The following is an 18699-nucleotide window of genomic DNA, read 5'->3' on the forward strand; positions in this document are numbered from 1 at the left end:
TGGCCCTGATTTATAATTTGTCGATTATAATCTCTGCTTATGTGCTGCATTACCACACCTTAACGTTAGGATCGCGTTATGGTTGACGGTTTTCGAAAGGATTCGAATCGGCGTTAAGGCGTGCCGAGCTTTTCAATGTTCTGTTAATTTGACATTTGACAGGTTATATAAATCTTCTGTTAACCTAGCTCTGTAGATTCTTTTCTATCAATCCATCATTAACCATTTACCTGGCATTCCCTCTGGTACTCTTTCATCCAGAGACTGGAAAATCTTCCGCTTTGTCAGCTTAAGGTTGTACTTTTTCCAGCCAATCAGCCCTGAGGATCCACCCGATTGCCTTTCCATAGCAATGGCATCTGTCATTCGAGAGGCCCCCTTTGGGCAAATAGTTCGATATCTGACCAACAACAAATATTTCCAATATCCCGAAGAAAAGCCCGACTTCAAACTTCCCGACACATGGCTTCAATTATTGAACGAATCGGACGCCACAACGATACCGGATCCCGAGAAATCAGAGCCGCAGGAAGATCCACGAGGCTACGAAGCAACCAGCGAAGCTATTAGTCGCGCATCAACCCAAAATTCCTTGCCCTTCACAGAAGCTCGCCTCGAAGCGGATGAGCAGCATGAAATTGAAAAGATCAAGTCCATTCCTATTCAGCCCAAAAAGACTAAGGATGGTGCGATCTTGGTCGACTGGTACTATACCGATGATGCGGAGAACCCACACAACTGGTCGAATAAAAAGCGAGCACTTCTGACGACGCTCATTTGTCTGTATACCTTTGTGGTATACACGACCTCCGCAATTTATACATCCTCTGTGTCTGGGATCATGGAGGAGTTTGGCGTCAGTGACTTGGTTGCCACGCTAGGACTGTCATTGTATGTCCTTGGCTATGGAACTGGACCCCTGGTCTTCTCGCCTCTCAGCGAGATCCCCGTGATTGGTCGAAACCCGGTCTATATTGTGACCATGTTCCTCTTTGTTATCCTCTCGATCCCCACTGCCTTTGTGGGTAATTTCGCTGGCCTCATGGTGCTTCGATTCCTGCAAGGATTCTTCGGCTCACCGTGTCTCGCTTCTGGAGGTGCTTCGATTGGAGACATGTATAGTCTCATGTCTCTTCCTTATGCTATGATGAGCTGGGTGTCTGCTGCTTACTGTGGTCGTAAGTTGAATCCACTACTTCTATAGCCTATCACATTGTGAATTGTAACATAGTCATATAGCTGCTCTTGGTCCCCTCATCAGTGGCTTCGCAGTTCCCGCCGAGACTTGGCGCTGGTCCCTGTTTGAATCCATTTGGATGTCTGCTCCCGTCCTCATCCTGATGTTCTTCTTCCTCCCCGAGACTAGCAGTGCAACCATCCTGCTCCGTCGTGCCGCTCGTCTCCGCAAGATCCACAACAATGAGCGCTTCATGGCTCAGTCCGAGATTGACCAGCGTAACATGAAGGTCTCCGCCGTTGCCATCGACGCCCTCGTCAAGCCTTTGGAGATTACCATCAAGGACCCCGCAGTGCTCTTCGTCCAGATCTACACTGCCATCATTTACGGCATCTACTACTCCTTCTTCGAGGTCTTCCCCCTGGTCTACCCCGTCGATTATGGCATGAACCTCGGTCAGGTCGGCCTGGTCTTTTTGTGTATCCTGGTGTCTTGCATCATCGGCATTGCAATTTACTTCTCCTACCTTTACTTCTGGATGAACCCTCGCATTGAACGCTTCGGGTTCCCAGCCCAGGAGTCTCGTCTTATCCCCGCGCTGCCAGCTTCTATTGGACCCACCATTGGCTTGTTCCTCTTTGCCTGGACAGCCCGTGCCTCGATCCATTGGATCGCTCCCACAATCGGCATTACCATCTACGGTGCAACTGTCTTCATCGTGATGCAGTGCTTGTTTGTCTACATCCCTCTGAGTTATCCGATGTACGCTGCTAGCCTGTTCGCTGCGAACGATTTTTTCCGCAGTGCCCTGGCTTGCGGTAGTGTCTTGTTTGCTCACCCATTGTTTAACAACCTCGGTGTCGCTCGGGGTACCAGTCTCCTCGGTGGTCTGAGTGTGATTGGTATTGTCGGAATCTGGCTGCTTTACTACTATGGTGCCCGACTTCGCTCTCTGAGCAAGTTTGCCCTCTCTGATGATTGAACGTCTGGTCTATATGCCTTGTTGATATTGAAGGCTTGAAATATCTTGCATGTGGAATGTGTGGAGAAAGATGTGTAGATGATGTGAAAGAGAGAGCTGTGAATTACTAAATTAGGACCTATTATATTAGATAATGCACTTTAATCGCTAATTAACAAGACTGAGTTTGAATAATATTCTGATCCGAGACTAAATATGGTATGTAATTAGTGAAATTGCCCAACTTTGATATTGACGGTCGCATGACGAATTGCTTCCTTCTGGATTATTCACTCTTCACCTCTTCTCTTCGTGACACATTGGTCTGTGTAAGAACTAGATGTTTTTATACGGAAAAATAGTTGCCTTAAGAAACAGGAAGAATCATAGAAGGACAGCTGGAGGGCGGGGTAGCCCTTATATAAGCTGATTCTAATTTACCAACTACCTGTTATCTAACGTACCCAACTCTCTCTCTATAATGAGAACTAGCTGACATTCACACACTGCAAGACTCCGTGACATACTCTGGCTTGAATAACACAAGACAACATGGCGGCGACAGACACCTCGATCCGCTCCAGCTGCCACTGCGGGGCCATCGCAATCACAGTTCCCCGACTGCCCGAGTACATCAACGTATGCCAATGCACGATTTGTAGACGCTACGGCGCCGCTTGGGGCTACTACCATCCCGATGAAGTAAAGATCGAAACGAAGCCGAACGCAGTGACCAAGCAGTATATCTGGGGCGATCGAGACCTGTCTTTCAACTTCTGCGATAACTGCGGTTGCGTGTAAGTCAAGCAATTTCTGCTCAATTTTATCCAAGACTCATGTTATGTAAGATGCTATTGGTGGCCCATCCAAGCTCCTCGTACCGACGGAGGAGAGTATAAAATGGGGCTCAATACAAACAATGTCAATCCCGAGCTCCTGAAATTCGTCGATCGAAAGTTTGGGTATTCGGTTTTGACGAGCCCCCTACGGTCGAAGGACACGGCGCATCCTGATGATCTGGCCGAGTATTGAACACCGCCTCGAACAGTGCAATACGTAGATGCCTTACGGATTGATCTACCAAACTTGTCAGCGGGAGCCTGCTTATCGACTTGTGTATCTAAGTGAGATATCCGGTCTTACTATATCATCACCTTGGCTCTCTCTTTGAGCGCTAGAACATACAAAAAAATTGACTTCAAGCATGGCAAATGCCATTGAAATTATATTACCATCAGGCCCCAAACTCGCCGTAATAACCTCCCGCTTGGACTTCTTAAAGCAAGTAAAATACAAGGAGGTTCATGGAGGTTCATGCCGACACAAAGCTAATCTTGCGGATTCAAGAAGATCTTTTTTCCACTGACCTTGCCGTCATACAGCAAATCCAACGCTTCTTGGGTGGAGTTTAACCCTCCTTTGAGCCACAACGCAGGGTTAGGCCATACCGAGCGATTCTTCAGGGCTTCTGGTAAATAACGTTCCAGATACCACGCACGTAATTCCCGGTTTGCTTCTTGGGAGGCAAGGGTCTCGGAATATCCGGCCCACTTCTTCTGAACGTTGTTTGGAATCTGGCCATCCCCAGGAGAAGGACTGGTTGAGAAAAATTGGCCGCCCGTTTCGCGAAGCAATTCAACCACGAGTTGTGTGGTCGTCTGCGAGCCAATGGCCTCAAAGATCCCTTCGTAGGGGCCATGGCCTCGTAGTTCCCGAAGGAGATCTTCTTTCGGCTGGCAATGATCGATTATATGGGCCGCGTTGCGCTCCTCAACAAGCTTCTTATTCGCCGTAGACGAGGTGGTTACGACCTCATACCCAGCATCGGAAGCATACTTTACGGCCAGTCCTCCCACTGCCGATGATCCACCATAAACAAGTACGCGCTTTCCGTTTGGTAGTGCTTTTCCAGTAATCGGAGGCAAAGATAGGCCCATGTAGATATTGAGAGCAGAAACCACGGTCGCCAAGTTGGCGATAACCCCCGAGGCATCTTCAAAGCTGATCTCTGGCTCAAGTTTCAATGTATTCTCCTCCAGAGCCAGTGCATATTTCTGAAGCGCTCCGAACTTGTTATCACTTCCAGTCTGGCCCCATCGGGCCACCACTACTCGATCGCCGGGCTTGACCGATATGACATCAGGTCCAGTAGAGGTAACCGTGCCCGCAAATGTGAATCCAACAATGATCGGAAATTGGGGTTGGAATATATTAGACCTTGATGTAATTCAAGATCAGTAAGATGTTCTAAGACGCCGTTATCCGTACACGTACCTTTGAAGTTTTGCGTCAATAGGGTTAAAGTTAACAGCTTCGACCTGAACTAAAAGTTCACCGCCGCCTGGAACCCATTTCTCAACTGTCTCTACCTCAACCAAGCTACCGGGTCCCTTAATCCACGCTGCTTTGTTCGACGTCATCATGGAAATCGGAAGTGAAACAGCAAAATGCGATGAGAACCTGAAATCGATAGGACATGATTTTTAACCAAGTTCAGATATCTACAGCTAATTGTTTTTCCCTTAGCCAATTACCTACCTCTAACTGCCGTTAACTTAGCGGGGAGAGTTGGATTTGTCATCGGGAAGAAAGATTGCTAAGCGGTGGGGCTGAACATATCAGATCTTGAGGCTGATTATCTCAAGGAGGCTAGCATACGGAAATTGTGGGCGGCAGTGAGAGCCCGATGACTAAGATTCAGGACGCTTCAGGTTCCAACCTTAGAATGGCATCAAGAGTAGCCACTAGTACTGTGGTATAATTGATATTATATACAAGGAGCGAACATCCTTTCCCTTCATTGGGCTCGTTCACTGATAAATTACATGAGCTTTCGGGAATTGGATCAAATCAAAAAATTGAGAAATTGACCAAAGGTGCAGTGGAACATGATCAAAGTAAGCATATCGAAATTATTGCACCGTGACTTGAAACGTTTTGTATGAGATGAGAAGTATCAAATGCATAATCACTGGTATTCTTTTCATAGTACATCAAGTTCTTTAGCAAACTGTGATGAACAGGCCGATACTATGATAATGTCAGCAAAAGTTCTAGCAAAAACACAGCCGAATACGGTGGCACTCACGGAGAGGGGTTAAAGTCCTCGAAGAACTCAAGATTAGTGCTTCCAGCATTCTTCATCTCATAAGCGACAGTCTGGCCAGCAGGGCAAGAGAATGTAGAGACAACGTATGAGTTGCCTGGCGAGACGGTAATTGTGCCGAGATCTTGGGAGACCGAGGGAGCATTGTTGAAGGTAGTAGAACTAGTGGCAGCGCTGGACAGCGCAGCAAAATCGATCTTACCATCGCCGCTGAAGGTAAAGGACGAGGTCTGAAGGTCTGCCTGATTCGGGAACAGGAAGACCAAGCTGCAAGTCTTGCCGGAGTCTGACTGAGGGATGTCGAAGTTGAAGATGCTCGAAACGGTCGATGTCACTTTGCCATTGAACTGGGTACCAGCGGCAGTATCAGGAGAAGACGAGTCAATGGGGATGATCAAGTGAGGGAATTCGAAGTTGTTCGAAGTCAAAGTAGTGCCACATCCGTTGTTAGTGGCCGAAGTGGTCGCGGCTGGCGGTTGAGTGGTCGTAGTCTGAGCTGGGGGTGCACAGGAGTCGGCTGTCAATTGAATGGACTTGCACTGGCTGAGATCAGAGCTTTCGGTAGTATAAATGTTTAGGCCGCCGTTCTGGCCAGTCTCGCAGGCAACAAAATTGGTGCTACCCTGGAACTCCAGCATGCCCTGGGAGTTAATAGAGAAGCCTGGAGTAGGAGTGGCACCCTCGTCGCACTGGAACTGGGTAGTAGGTGCTGATAGGCTCATTAACCGGTATGATCTCCATATCAATAGTATGCATCACTTACGTGTTAATATGCAGCCACGGCCATTGCCATCAGTGATAGAACCAGAGTCGATACAGAACTCTGCAGGAGACAGACTGTTGTCGCCGATACGGTTCTGCCCATCACTAAGCTGACCCACAGAGCCAGATGAACCACCAGAAGCAGTTAAATGGAAGCAGCAGCTACCGCCACGAGTGACAAGAGCTTGGGTACCGGCAGCAAAGGCCGCAATTTCGAAGAAGCTCTTCATGATTTGTTTATGTATAGAATTCAGATGATAGCGACAGTGTTCAGATGATTACCCGTCTGATGAACGATAGAAGTTTAATTTGCCGAAAGTAATAAGTGCAATTTATTACGGCGGAATTTGCAGTAAATTTATACCTGAGAAGGGGCGAAGTAAGAGAATTCGTCTCTAGGCAAAAAGAATGACAGGCCTTGGTCAGACGGGCAGAACTATAGAAGCGATAGTAGACGTCATTCATATTCCCGGATCCCATGGAATGATTAATGATCTGCTTCTGCTGAGTCCCAGTCGCAACTTGGATAATAACAGCTTCCTACATTAACTAGAATCGTACAATTGTTAGCGCAGTGCAGGTGGCGACCTCGCCTACCACGGCTCGCAACTCAAATGCTGCATATATTGGCGGATAATCATTGGTTAGATCGAGTATTTAGCGGATGTAAGCGGCAGATATCCATGGAATTTTATCGGAATGTCTCTAATCCTTGTTGACAGTGTTTCCTGTTGAGTTTACTTGTAGTGAAGACCCCACAATAGCTAGGTGTAAATATGGAAGGCCCTTATTCCCCCGCTATTTCCGAGTGCTTGACTTCGGACACCACAAATCAGCGAATTCGTGGCTGCGGTCTCCGGACTGCAGTTTGAGCAAGGAATCATGAGATCGATTCAATGGATTCTTACATGTGCCGTTGAGTTCCGGTAATTCTCTGAGTCCAAGCTTCATCATTACCTGCAAGAATAATTGGCTCAGGGGAACAGACCTCTTCGGACCTATTCGGATACACTCTCGAGTTCGAGACCTATAGAATGAATCAAAACCTGTTATGGACAAAAACAAACAAAGCAATTGTATCCGGTCATGAGGGGTTTTATGATGAAGTGCAAATGTAATCGGTGGATCCGGGATCGGAACTCGGGCCAACGACGAGCATTCTATTTTTGCACGTTTGGTTCGAACCATGAGTGCACATTATTTGGGTACGAATCGTAACCATTTCTCTCCAGGCTTGTTTTGCCTGGGTACTTGGAAGCGAATCATGGGAAGATTTTGAGACTAGAAGCAAAAGTCAAAAGGCACGGATGACTATGTTGATCTTTCTACGTCACTATTTACTACTTTGTGTTATAGGGTCCAACAACACCATGAACTAAATGCGGGGCGTTACATGATCGACATAAGGAAGTTATACATGCAATCAGAAGATTAATAGCTATTACCTGTTCGATTCCTCACTCCACTTCAGTCTCGAGTGGTCATCGAGGCTATGTAGGTGCTTTGGGGTCTGCCTCGCTCATGGTTCCTAAAGTGGAGTATTTACTTCGCTAGAAAAGCATTCGACATGAGTGGTTGGACCCCGCCCTATTCGCAACTACTGCAGAACTTCTGTACAATGCGACATACTAAAAGGGACTATCCACAATCGTAACTCGTAGTTTGAGATGTCGTCGATTGGGTTTAATAACGCGTCTTTCATTTCCACTCCTTCATTCTCAAGGCCTATATGGCTCTCATCGCAGGACTCAAGATGAAGCTCTCTGCGACGATTGTAGAATATAAGAGGTCCTTGAAGCCGATTATCTAAATACCAGAAACAAGGCATTCACCCATTGATGATTTCGGTCTATTAAACTATCAAACTATCACACACCAGGCAAAGGAGGATCCAGCACCAAAAGCGACGGATGATCAGCCAAACTCTGCCAAAACCCAGCCTCGAAATCCCACAAATCCTGACTTAACAAAGCTGCCCAATCTTCATTCGCATCATCAGTCCCGGCATCATGAGGCTGCCCAGCATCTGAATTGAACGAGTCCAGGAACCGCTGAATCGTTTGCGTGGCTTTTGATAGCAACGCATAATTCGGATCCCCGGTTTTCACTATCGTTCCGATTTGGACCTCTGCGACGAAGACGCTCAGATCTCGGAGGATTTTCGTTCGCGATATTCCCGGTGCGGAGTGGGAGTGTTGTTTTAGTAATGCTAGGAGGATTATTCCTGCTGCTGGGAGGCCGTAGTATGCGACCTAGTGCGGTTAGCTTGGACTCTGTACGATCTGACTTGTAGTATCGGTGGAAGGACGCATACCTTCCAGATGAGACCGGTCCCTGAATTGGTCAATTGGTCTCGTAGCAGGATGAGTTCCACCACGAGAGCTAGCATTTGTCCCGCTGTCTCGATAATAGGGATATCAGGCTCAGTGAGCGTGTTTAGAAGCAGAAGCCGCAGCAAAAATAGGACATGTAGGTGGTTAAGTCGAACGTGTGCTAAGAAGTCTCGATCAAAGGGGCTCTGCGCACACTGCTTCAGGCTGCTCTCCAGACGGAACTGTGGTGGGAGAGCCTCCCACTGTTCTTCGGCTCTTCGCTGAATGAGGCTATCGTCTATCAGCTTCTTTGTTCTCCGTCTCCCAATAACATTGTTGGAGATAAAGGAGCCAAGAGTCAGACTTACCTTGCCCTCCGCACACAATCAGCATCCTGCTTATCTTGCAGCAATTCCCAGACCTCCTCTTTCAAGGAAGCACAAAGAGCAGACCAGCACGTGTCTGCTCTATAACCAGCCCTTGCGTCCTGGCTCCAGGTGAAGCGAGTTCCCAGTGAGCGTACTATCGTTCCGTCAGATGGAATCTGGAAGTGACAAAAGCGTTTATTCATTCGTGGTGGGCGGCCAAGGAAAATGGCGATGTTCTTATCTGCAGAGTAGATCCTAGCAAATGCTGTCTTGCGCAGTTCCATAAGAAACAATGGGATTCCAGGCTTTGCTTCGAGGTTCTCATGGTATCCCAGGGCGAAGGTTGAGGAAATCACGTCTCCAAGCTTGCGCCAAGTGTGATAGCCTGGACTGGGTTAGTCGATAGATTGACATAGGATAATTTTTATCGAGTTCTTGAACTCACTCTGATCACCATCCACGTAAGAATGTACAATAAAATTCTCGTACTGTACCATCAGCTGCAAGTCATTAAGACAATCCAGCGACAAGGAGATCTCCAATGAAAAATCACTCAGTTTAGTGGCAAGGCGTCTCAACGTATACTGCTGCTCCTCAGAATTGTATAGCACCGGAAAGAATGGGATATCAATCGTTGCTCGGCTCACAGCCGCAAAGAAAATCCCCAACGTTTCCCACCTGGCATTATGGTCTAGAAACTGCGTTGAAAAGCTCTCGAGATCCGATGCTGAATCAAACTGCAGTGGCCGTGCGGAATTCCGTAGTAAACGCTGTGCATATACCAAATGCCACTGTTCATCATGCGATGCAAATAATTGACTGACACTCTCGGCGCATTGTGCAACGAATGGTTCTGCGAGGGCTAAATTTGCACCCTTGGCTAGCCAGAACAAGACGAGGTCTTTCATCGCCGATAAGGAGTAAGTAGTTAATAGATGTCGCAGGACATCTGCACCCTGCAGTAGCAGGTGATTGTCACCGATCCATTGCGAGCTCACGTTATCGGAGCCCAGTAGTTGGTTACTCGTGCTTTGCTCACCGTCCGTAGATGGGGTGATATGCTTGAAAATGGCAGCATGACTCGATGAGCCTAAGTATCCAGGATTCGGATATAGATTGCGCCGGGGCTCGAATGAAGGCGATGGATCAGGCGATCGCACGCTAAGCAAACCCGGATGTTAGTTAAACATCTATCTTCAGGGCGTGTGGGGAATGGATAAGGAGTGCCGCGATACGCCCTACGGCGCCCTACAATTGCGATCCTACCTCGGTTTCTCGACCCGCCGCCGCTTGAATGGGGCCGTGCGGTAGATACACACGCCACGACTCTTCTGGCATCGCGAACACACGGGCTGTTGATGATCGCAGGCTAGCTTAGCCTTGCGACAGGATTCGCATGCCGCGAGTCTCGATGCCATGTAGCATACGTGAATTGAATCGGCGTGGGAGGAAGAATCTGAAGAAGTAATCACTCGGTTACCAGCGGGGAACCGGCCAGTCGGCGATAAGAAAGTCGGTCAAGTGGGGCAAAAATGCGGGTCTTCTTGTTGGAGTTTGGGTGCGGAGTTGGGGTTTTGGTATAAAGACAAGGGACAGCTTCTCTCCTCTTTGACTTTCTCCTCTTCTTCTACATCGAGACTATAACACTCCACCAATATAAACTCATCATGTCTTCGCCAGACTCGATCCAGCTTGGCGACTATCTCTTCACCCGTCTACTCCAACTCGGCGTAAGCTCCGTCTTTGGCGTCCCGGGCGACTATAACCTGCGCCTGCTAGACCATGTCGAGCCCTCGGGTCTGCACTGGGTGGGCAACTGCAATGAGCTGAACGCTGCATATGCTGCCGATGGCTATGCCCGTATTAACGGTCTGTCCGCGCTGGTGACCACCTTTGGTGTCGGCGAGCTGTCTGCAGCCAACGGCATTGCTGGCGCATACGCCGAGAGATCTGCCGTGGTTCACATTGTCGGCACACCCCCTCGGCCACTGCAGAACTCGCGCGCTTTAATGCACCATACGTTCTCCGATGGCGAGTACCGCCGCTTTGCAGCAATGTCCACGCATATCACGGCAGCCCAGACGAATGTGATTGACTCGGTGACGGCGCCGGATAAGATCGATTGGATCTTGCAGCAGGCGCTTATCCACAGCCGGCCCGTGTATCTAGAGATTCCGGATGATATGAGCGAGACTCTCGTCTCTTCAGAGAACTTAAAGACCCCCATCCGTGTCCCAGTGACCCCCAGTCCCTCCTACGAATCGAAAGTGATCGCCCGGATTCTGGAGCGACTTTATAGTGCCAAGAAGCCGGTTATCTTTGTCGATGGTGAGAGCCGGGCTCTCGGTATCCTGGACCAACTCGATTCCCTCATTAAGACTACCAACTGGCCCACATGGACGACCGTCTATGGCAAGGGTCTCGTAAACGAGCAGCACCCCAATGTCTACGGGCTATACGCCGCAGCATTCGGCGACAAGCCCGCACAAGAATACTTCGAATCCGCAGACCTAATCTTGACATTTGGTCCACACTACAGCGACACAAACACCTATTTCTACACAACAGTGCCCAAATCCACCGTCGCAATCCAATTCAAAGACAGCACCATCCAAGTCGAAGACGATATCTACCGAGACATCTCCTCCAGCACCGTCCTCACCCACCTCCTCCAATCCCTCGACCCAACCCGCCTCGTACAAGCCACCGGCCCCTCCAAACTCGAAATAACCACGTCCGACATCAAAGACGAAGACATCATCGCCCAAAACAACTTCTACCGCCTCGTAAACCCGCTCTTCAACGAAGGCGACATCATCCTCACCGAAACAGGCACCGCCTCCTACGGCGGCCGCAAATTCAAACTGCCCCCTAAATCCCGCCTCTTCGGCGCCGTCACCTGGCTCTCCATCGGATTCATGCTCCCCGCCACCCTCGGCGCCGCCCTCGCAAAAAGGGAACTCAATAAACCCACCGAGGCCAAGAACCAGACCGTCCTGATCATCGGTGATGGCAGTTTACAAATGACCGCGCAGGAGATTAGCGTGATGATCAAGGAGAAGTTGGATATTCTCATTTTCATCATTAATAATGAGGGGTATACCATTGAGCGGGTGATTCATGGCCGGAAGCAGGGATACAACGATGTGCCGTTTTGGAGACATACGCAGGCGTTGACTTATTTCGGTGCTGATGAGGAGCATGTTAAGAATAGTACTTTCCAGGCTTGGACGTGTGGTGAGTTGAAGGAGGTTTTGAAGAATGAACGCGTGCATAGTGGAAGTGGTGTGCGTATTGTCGAGGTCTTTATGGAAAGGGAGGATGTCCAGGGCCCGCTGCTGTATCTGCTCAATAAGCAGATTGCAGAGGAGAAGCAGCAGGCGCAGTAGGGGCAATGAAGGGCAGAGGATATAGTCTTTGAATAACGTAACTACCATAAGATCAAGATGGTAATTCCATATCAGACAAGACAATTTTTCGGATACTACTTGGTCTACAAGAAAAGCCATAAACTTGCATCAGACACGGTTCAAACCCCAGATTCCAGTACTTGGAATATCCCATTGATTTGTGATCTCACTATGATTACCACGGGCCAAAGTGTATCTCGCTCCACAACAAAAGAAAAGTAGAAAAGAGAAGAAAGGACGAAGCAGATGGTTCAGCAGCAAAAGAGGAAAACGAAAAGAGAAGATCCGCCCAACCAAGCCCATGAAAAGAAGGAAAGAAATCAGGCTCGAAAAAAACGCCAGTGTCCTATGCCCCCAGGCCCTGCAATGCACACGGTGCAGTATCGAAGTAGAATGACAGAATAGAGAGTAGGAAAAGAAGTGTGAAAGGAAGGAGAAAAGAAAAGCTCAACAAGAGTATTAAAATGGCTTCTTCCAACCGAAGAGCCACGAGACGTCTATATTCGCTTCAAAAGGGAAAAAAAAAGGGTAGGAGAGGTGGGTTTTTGTTAGGGAATGGAGGTGGTAGGTAAATGTTTCGATTTCGCAGTGAAACCGAATCGGAAGTGGGTGGTGAGTAGACAAGTCTTTCTATTTCCGAAAGCTCTCTACGCCCAAGCTAGGCGTTTCGACCATGCGATCAGTTGGGACGCCCTCATCACGTCGGCGGGCAAAGAAACTGTCACATTCGGAGACAATGTGTGCCCATTCTGCCAAAGCGCGGCCAGCGTACTTGCTAGTCACAGTATGCTCCTTTTTAGGCTGAGACGGGAGCTCGGGCAGCGGAGAGTTCTTCGTGGTAGGTGTTCTTGCCTGGTTGTCTACAACTATTTGCGAGGAGGGTGTTGTGTTTGTTTCATGCTCCTCTGTTGACTGCTCGTCGACTGTGTTTTCGGAAGTAGACAATGTTTCTGACACGGTATCAAAGTCGGTAGACTTGGAATCAGACAGAGATCGGCGGTGCTGCACATGGAGTTGTGAAGCCACCGGGAGGCAGGGCGTGAAAAGACGCTTGTTCTTGGTGGGCCAATTCGGCCGGTCCATCCATTCCAGGGAGAATTTGAAGAAATACGGCTGATGCGGGGTCTTGGGTCGAATGAGCTCATCCGAGCTTTGGTTCGGGGTTTTCTCATGCCCATCCATGCACCGGTTGTCCGGGGTTACCGTCGGATCCGTGGTACCACTGTCAGACTCGTCCGAGCTACTGCCGCCTGCAGTATCAGGTTTGGCCGAACTGCCGAACATGGAGCGAAGCAAGCCCCATCGCTTCTTCGGTGGCTGGCCGTCTGAGCCAGTCGAGTCGACAGAACTGGATCGCCGGTGCGAGGTGACCTTCTCGGGGGGAACGGGCGGGACCACTCGATCGAACGAAACAAAGAGATTGACTGGAGACAGCTGATTATCACACCTAATAATGATGATTCGCCGCCCCGGAGCCGGGGTACAAGGAGCAGAAGACAGCGGCGCAATGAGCCCCTCTTCTGCCTTGGATTGGAATCCAATATAATACTCCCAAACTCGTAGCAACCTGTCAGATAGCGTCTCATATATAGTTCTGAGGAGAAAAAGTTAGCAAAGGTGTTTAGGACGAAAAGAGTTAGTTCATGCTTACGAGTCAAGCGGGGATGGGTCTCCACTGAAACGACCGATCCTCCAGCACAGCAAACGATGATAATAGGCGCGCACCATCGGACTCCAATGATTAAAGTAATGGTAGAGTATCGGCTCATGTAACAAAAACTCCAAGCAGAGGCTTGCTTTGCGCTCCTCTGTGGCAGCCCAAGTGCCCCAGATGCCGTAGATGAAGGAGAACACGCGCACCTCGGTCAGCGAGTTATGACTTTGCATCATCTGCCGACAGACCTCCTGCCAGAAACTCCAATCAAACAATTCAGTCTCGATGGACTGTGCATATCGTGTGATGATCGGGATAATTTCTTCCAGGAAGTCGCACAATAGGAAGCATGCATTATGATCAAATAGGGAGATTCGTTGAGCAGCGACCTTGAGCAGTCCACAGAAAGTCTCCGCATAGAGCAGACGTGCGCGATTGGGCTCGGATGAGGATTCTGAGAGCAAGTCCCGGAGAAGAATGATCAGACGGTTCTCCGCCATGGATCGGTGGCTGTTCCTACCTCCTATGAGGGAGTGAGGTGAGGCAGAGGCATCGGGCGATTCGATGAAATCGTCGAAAGTAATCGCAGCCGCAGCATGAGTGCTTTCCTGTTGGTGCAGGGACTGCTTGTAAATAGTGTCCTCAATGGCAATCAGAAGTTGAGCATGAACTAGAAGCAACCCAGGAGCCAAGATTCTCTTCGCCTTCTCCGTCTCCGGTGGCATGTACTCTGCGTATAGAATGTGGATGTACTTCACAAAGACGAAGAACAGATCCGTGTCGCGTCCGCACCAGCGCGCAATCCAAGGGCCATGCCAAGGTATATTGGTAGTATTCAGGGGTGGCTCGGGCTTGTGTCTCATATACCGTAGTAGAGGTGCATGCGAATGGAACGCCAATGGTCGCAGAGCCGTGGGAAAGCTCAAAGCTAGCTCCTGGGTAAACGCACGGAGGTTCCCAGGTCGAGACTGAGAGTTTTCGGCCAGGATGCGGCGGAAGACAGTCGGAGACGTGTTCCACAGGCGCACCATGATGTCTGCGACCCCCGGGCAGAAAAAGAAGGCATATGAACACGCCTTTCCACAGAAAGCCACCAGACTGGCGGGTGCGTGTCTCATCGACATGCGCTCCACCACGAATGCCATTTGTGACAACAGATTCTGGACAAAGATATTGCGAATGTTGTGATGGATGGACTCGACCAGGAAATCCGATCCAGATGAACCCGACCCGTCAGAAGTTTCAGATACTGAAGTCGATGCGTATTTCAGCGAATCCGTAGGTCCATCATTCTGCTGAGCAGTAGGGAATGGTATCCGCCATTCTGGTCGGCTCATAATGCCCACCACGGCCTCGAGGAACACCGGGCGGTCAGTACCAGATATCGATTGATTGTTCTTGCCATTGAGCATCTCCAACATGCCAATCCACCACTTGTTGAGGATATTGACTCGACGATCCAGATCTTCGGGTCTGAGATTCTTACAAGAGGCGTGCAGGTGATGGCGCGCAAGGAAAGGGAGCAACGAGGAGCGAATGACGTTGGCTTTCAGTGAGCTGGATTTAGATTGAAACCTACAGGCAAATCAGAATGAGCAATCGGGCAAGCATTACTGGGATATCTCTTTTATACTCACTTCTGGAAGTCTGCTTCAAGGCCACGGAACATGCCCCACAACTCATCTTTTTTGCGCGAATGCTCACTTGTACTGCTATTGTTTGTGTAGGATGCCACGGTTGCCGCGGCCCCCTTGGGCATAGGAGGGAGGATCGGAGTCGTCACAGAGAGAGATGCTGTGAATTTCTCGAAAGAGGTCCGGTTTCGTAATGAATTCGACGGGCTGTTGGGTGAATCTGGCGAGTCCGAGTTTCCTTTCGTTACCACCGCTACCATTGGCCGTCTGGGCCGTTTGTATAGCACCGTTCGCCTGCGTGAGGGCATTGCCCCATCCCCATCGGTAGACTCCGTCTTGCGTCCACTCAGCCGGGTAGGAGATTGCTCGTTAAGTCTTTGTTTGTTTCTCTTCGCTGACGGAGAAGGTGATCGAGACGAGGATCCCCATGGCTTCCGCGCCAAGTTGACAATCCGTCCAGACATGGAACGAGCCTTCAATGGCCGAGCGACAGGTTCGGGCGCCCTCGTTTCCGGCATCTTCGTCTGGGTCACATCTTGAATGTCCGGGTCCTTCAGATCTTCCGACGAAGACAGTGTAAAGTGCGAAACGGCGGCGGGCGACTTTTCGGGTTTCTTTTTCGAGCGAAGGGATGTCCGACGCAAGATGTCCTTGCCTGCAGCCACAGTCTCCTTGGTCGGCGACTCGGATAAGGTGGGCACTGCATAATCGGAGAAGGTTCGTCTCAAGCCCGGAGGACCGGATTCCGGGGATTTGCTCGGGAGGTCGGTATAGCTAGCGGCACGCGAAAGCAAGGCATTATTGTCGTCGTTTGGGTAAACGCTGCTCGTCGTGGTCGATATCTTGAGAGAGGGCGAAGACATTGTCTAGAAAAGCAAGGGTGGGGGAGGAGAGGGGTGGAAACGAAGGTCAGGGAAAAGTAGCTATCGACGAATGCACATTTCCCTCGGGGGCACCGCAGACAGACGCGAGAATGGTGTCGAAGAAGACCAGCTCCTCCATACACACCGAATTTGAGTTCTGTCGTTTTGGTGGTGGTGGTGGTGAGGAGATCCCGGTTCTGCTTAGACGCGCAGCATTGCTAGAGGGGACAGATACACAAGGACTTGCAACACCCGCGCGAGCGCTAGAAAAGCAAGGCTCGATCAGTTCGACTCGAGGATAGTGACCAGTCACACGGGCCCGAGCTAGCAACGAATGGGTTGGTGAGCTAGTAGGCGCGCATCCAGCAAAAGAAGTCGGTCTAGGGAACGATAGATCGATCGTCTATGCAGCTTAGGAAGGGCGCCACCGATACCAAAGCAGCAACTGATCGACAGGGTAGGGAGAACTTTGTCAAGTCGGGGGAGTTCGCTGAACACGGAGAGCTTTGGGTTTTGTCGTAGGAGTTGGGTGGTGATGCAAGTTTGGGAGGGCGGGGAAGGCGGGAATGGAAGCAGGAACACGGGTTGGAAGCGAGGGCGTGGATCAATCGGGGTGGAAATAATTGAGGCGTGGAGGGAAGGGGGAAGATCTCTCGGGGAGGGGACCCAGTTTGAGCGAAAGGTTTAGGTCCGGAGAGAGAGAGAGAAAAGAGAGTGGGGATCAATAATGACTTTCAAGGAAGAAAAAGAAAAAGAAGAAAGATAAAGATGAGATGAAAGGATGACAGGGGTGGGAAAACACTATTACTATGACTATTATTAAAACTGATTATTATTTTCTCGTGTTCTGCTACAAAGTTACCATTTCTTGGCCTAGGGTCTTTCGTAATTCAATTTTACTACTTTAACTCGGGACAGAACTATTTATTTCCCTCCCCAAACTCCGTCATCTGAAAATGAATTTGATCCTAGGAAATGACATGGAATAATATGAAATCTGATTCACCCCCCTTCCCACTGATCCCACTCCACATCTGAGACATCCTGTCCACTTTGTCCCATCCACCTTATCCACTCCGCTATTCCTACTCGGAACTCGGCCTGTTGACGTCCTAGTACTTCTAGAAGTCCAAGTCTTTGCGACAGGCCACATTGCACTTCTACTATTTAGATCTTCTCCAAGACTGTTCAGCCCATGGATCCATGGGCAATAGCCGTCATTCTCTCGTAATCCGAGGAAGGCTGAGTGTATCTGTACCACCCCCTTCGCCCGCTCTCTGCCCTGCATGAACGGCTTTGATTCGCACTGCCCTCTCTCAACACTCTCAGCCCCAATGTTAAGCCTTACCACCAATCGTATCCACTCCGGAAGATTTTACAATGGTGAGTAATTGTACGAGTAGCCTCGCTTAGTATGTATGGTATACAGTCCATACCCCTCCATATGAACACATCTATTCAAAAGATACCCGATATAGATCATGTACGGTACTATTTACACCCCCCATCTATTGACCAATTATCCGATCCGCCACTTCCGCTGACATCCAAGCGCCTTGTTGACCCGTGGATATGCCCGCCCATTCTTGACAGCCCAGGTACCCCGATAGCTCTCCAAACGCATACCATGGATCTCCCCCATCATGGATTATGATTTGCCCCTCGCCCTCCCAAAAACAGGCACTAAGAAGCAGCATTCCGGATTGCCTTTCTGCTCGAGAATGTCGCTTTGGGTCCAAGCGGATGACACCATCCATCATCAGCCCTAACAGCAGCCGCTAGTCATGGGCACTAACCCACTTCCAGTAGTCCCTGTATAGCAGCATAGCATAGCACAGCATAGCATAGAATCGATAGCTTGCATTCAGCAAAAAAAAAAAAAAGATAAATAGTCCCACTGACAGGAGATCATGATGATAAATCCTAACATTTCAGGCCGTGATGTGTCGACCCCCGCATTCCTCATAGAGGCAATAAACAATCCAATCTGCGAACAGATAGGGAAACCACTTAGCAGGCTCGCAAATGGTTCGTACTTGTATGACGACTACATACTACTGTGTGCTCGGGCTTCCATTCTCCACTTGGACGATTGGGACCAGACAAGTCTAACGACGGGACTCGATCCAAGCAGTGCAACACTGATCGCCAGTAACTGCTTCAGTCGCCCATGGACCAGGCCCAAAAGGCTAAAAAGGCCAGTGTCTGACTTGGGTCTCTATCGGGTCGGTATATCTAGCTTCCCCCCAGCGCCCAACACCGGCAGTCTAGACGCCCCCCGAACGCCTAGCGTCTTGCGCAAGCCCATCCAGTTCCACCGCACGAACTCTCCGACCTCCTTCAAGACCAGCCCACCAACCGCTCAACAATGACTCAATTGACACTGATTCATTCTCACGCTGCCAGTGCCCATTAGCCCCGCAGCTGCCACGTCGGCGATGCATGGAACACC

General features: G+C 49.6%; 7 protein-coding genes across 7 annotated transcripts; 3 read left to right on the forward strand and 4 right to left on the reverse strand.

The window, feature by feature from the left end:
• Positions 1-352: 352 nt before the first annotated feature.
• N7496_001226 (MFS transporter) lies at positions 353-2159 on the forward strand (the record flags this gene model as incomplete). The annotated part of the gene is made up of 2 exons (XM_056694157.1): positions 353-1178; positions 1240-2159. The coding sequence occupies 2 exons, from the start codon at positions 353-355 to the stop codon at positions 2157-2159; spliced, it is 1746 nt and encodes a 581-aa protein (XP_056560886.1).
• A 531-nt stretch (positions 2160-2690) lies between these two features.
• N7496_001227 (GFA family protein) lies at positions 2691-3170 on the forward strand (the record flags this gene model as incomplete). The annotated part of the gene is made up of 2 exons (XM_056694158.1): positions 2691-2935; positions 2987-3170. The coding sequence occupies 2 exons, from the start codon at positions 2691-2693 to the stop codon at positions 3168-3170; spliced, it is 429 nt and encodes a 142-aa protein (XP_056560887.1).
• Positions 3171-3466: 296 nt separating this feature from the next.
• On the reverse strand, positions 3467-4558 carry N7496_001228 (zinc-binding alcohol dehydrogenase family protein; the record flags this gene model as incomplete). Its single annotated transcript, XM_056694159.1, has 2 exons — positions 3467-4355; positions 4413-4558. The coding sequence occupies 2 exons, from the start codon at positions 4556-4558 to the stop codon at positions 3467-3469; spliced, it is 1035 nt and encodes a 344-aa protein (XP_056560888.1).
• Positions 4559-5222: 664 nt separating this feature from the next.
• N7496_001229 (uncharacterized protein) lies at positions 5223-6236 on the reverse strand (the record flags this gene model as incomplete). Its single annotated transcript, XM_056694160.1, has 2 exons — positions 5223-5953; positions 6008-6236. The coding sequence occupies 2 exons, from the start codon at positions 6234-6236 to the stop codon at positions 5223-5225; spliced, it is 960 nt and encodes a 319-aa protein (XP_056560889.1).
• A 1638-nt stretch (positions 6237-7874) lies between these two features.
• Positions 7875-10104, reverse strand: N7496_001230 (uncharacterized protein; the record flags this gene model as incomplete). The annotated part of the gene is made up of 5 exons (XM_056694161.1): positions 7875-8258; positions 8321-8609; positions 8687-9071; positions 9132-9847; positions 9953-10104. The coding sequence occupies 5 exons, from the start codon at positions 10102-10104 to the stop codon at positions 7875-7877; spliced, it is 1926 nt and encodes a 641-aa protein (XP_056560890.1).
• A 249-nt stretch (positions 10105-10353) lies between these two features.
• On the forward strand, positions 10354-12075 carry N7496_001231 (alpha-keto acid decarboxylase family protein; the record flags this gene model as incomplete). Its single annotated transcript, XM_056694162.1, has 1 exon — positions 10354-12075. The coding sequence occupies one exon, from the start codon at positions 10354-10356 to the stop codon at positions 12073-12075; it is 1722 nt and encodes a 573-aa protein (XP_056560891.1).
• Positions 12076-12726: 651 nt separating this feature from the next.
• Positions 12727-16247, reverse strand: N7496_001232 (DUF1765 domain-containing protein; the record flags this gene model as incomplete). The annotated part of the gene is made up of 3 exons (XM_056694163.1): positions 12727-13690; positions 13748-15325; positions 15388-16247. The coding sequence occupies 3 exons, from the start codon at positions 16245-16247 to the stop codon at positions 12727-12729; spliced, it is 3402 nt and encodes a 1133-aa protein (XP_056560892.1).
• Between the last annotated feature and the right edge of the window lie 2452 nt (positions 16248-18699).

Source organism: Penicillium cataractarum (genome assembly GCF_028827025.1).
Source record: "Penicillium cataractarum strain IBT 29864 chromosome Unknown utg000001l, whole genome shotgun sequence".
Classification (NCBI taxonomy): Eukaryota; Fungi; Ascomycota; class Eurotiomycetes; order Eurotiales; family Aspergillaceae; genus Penicillium; species Penicillium cataractarum.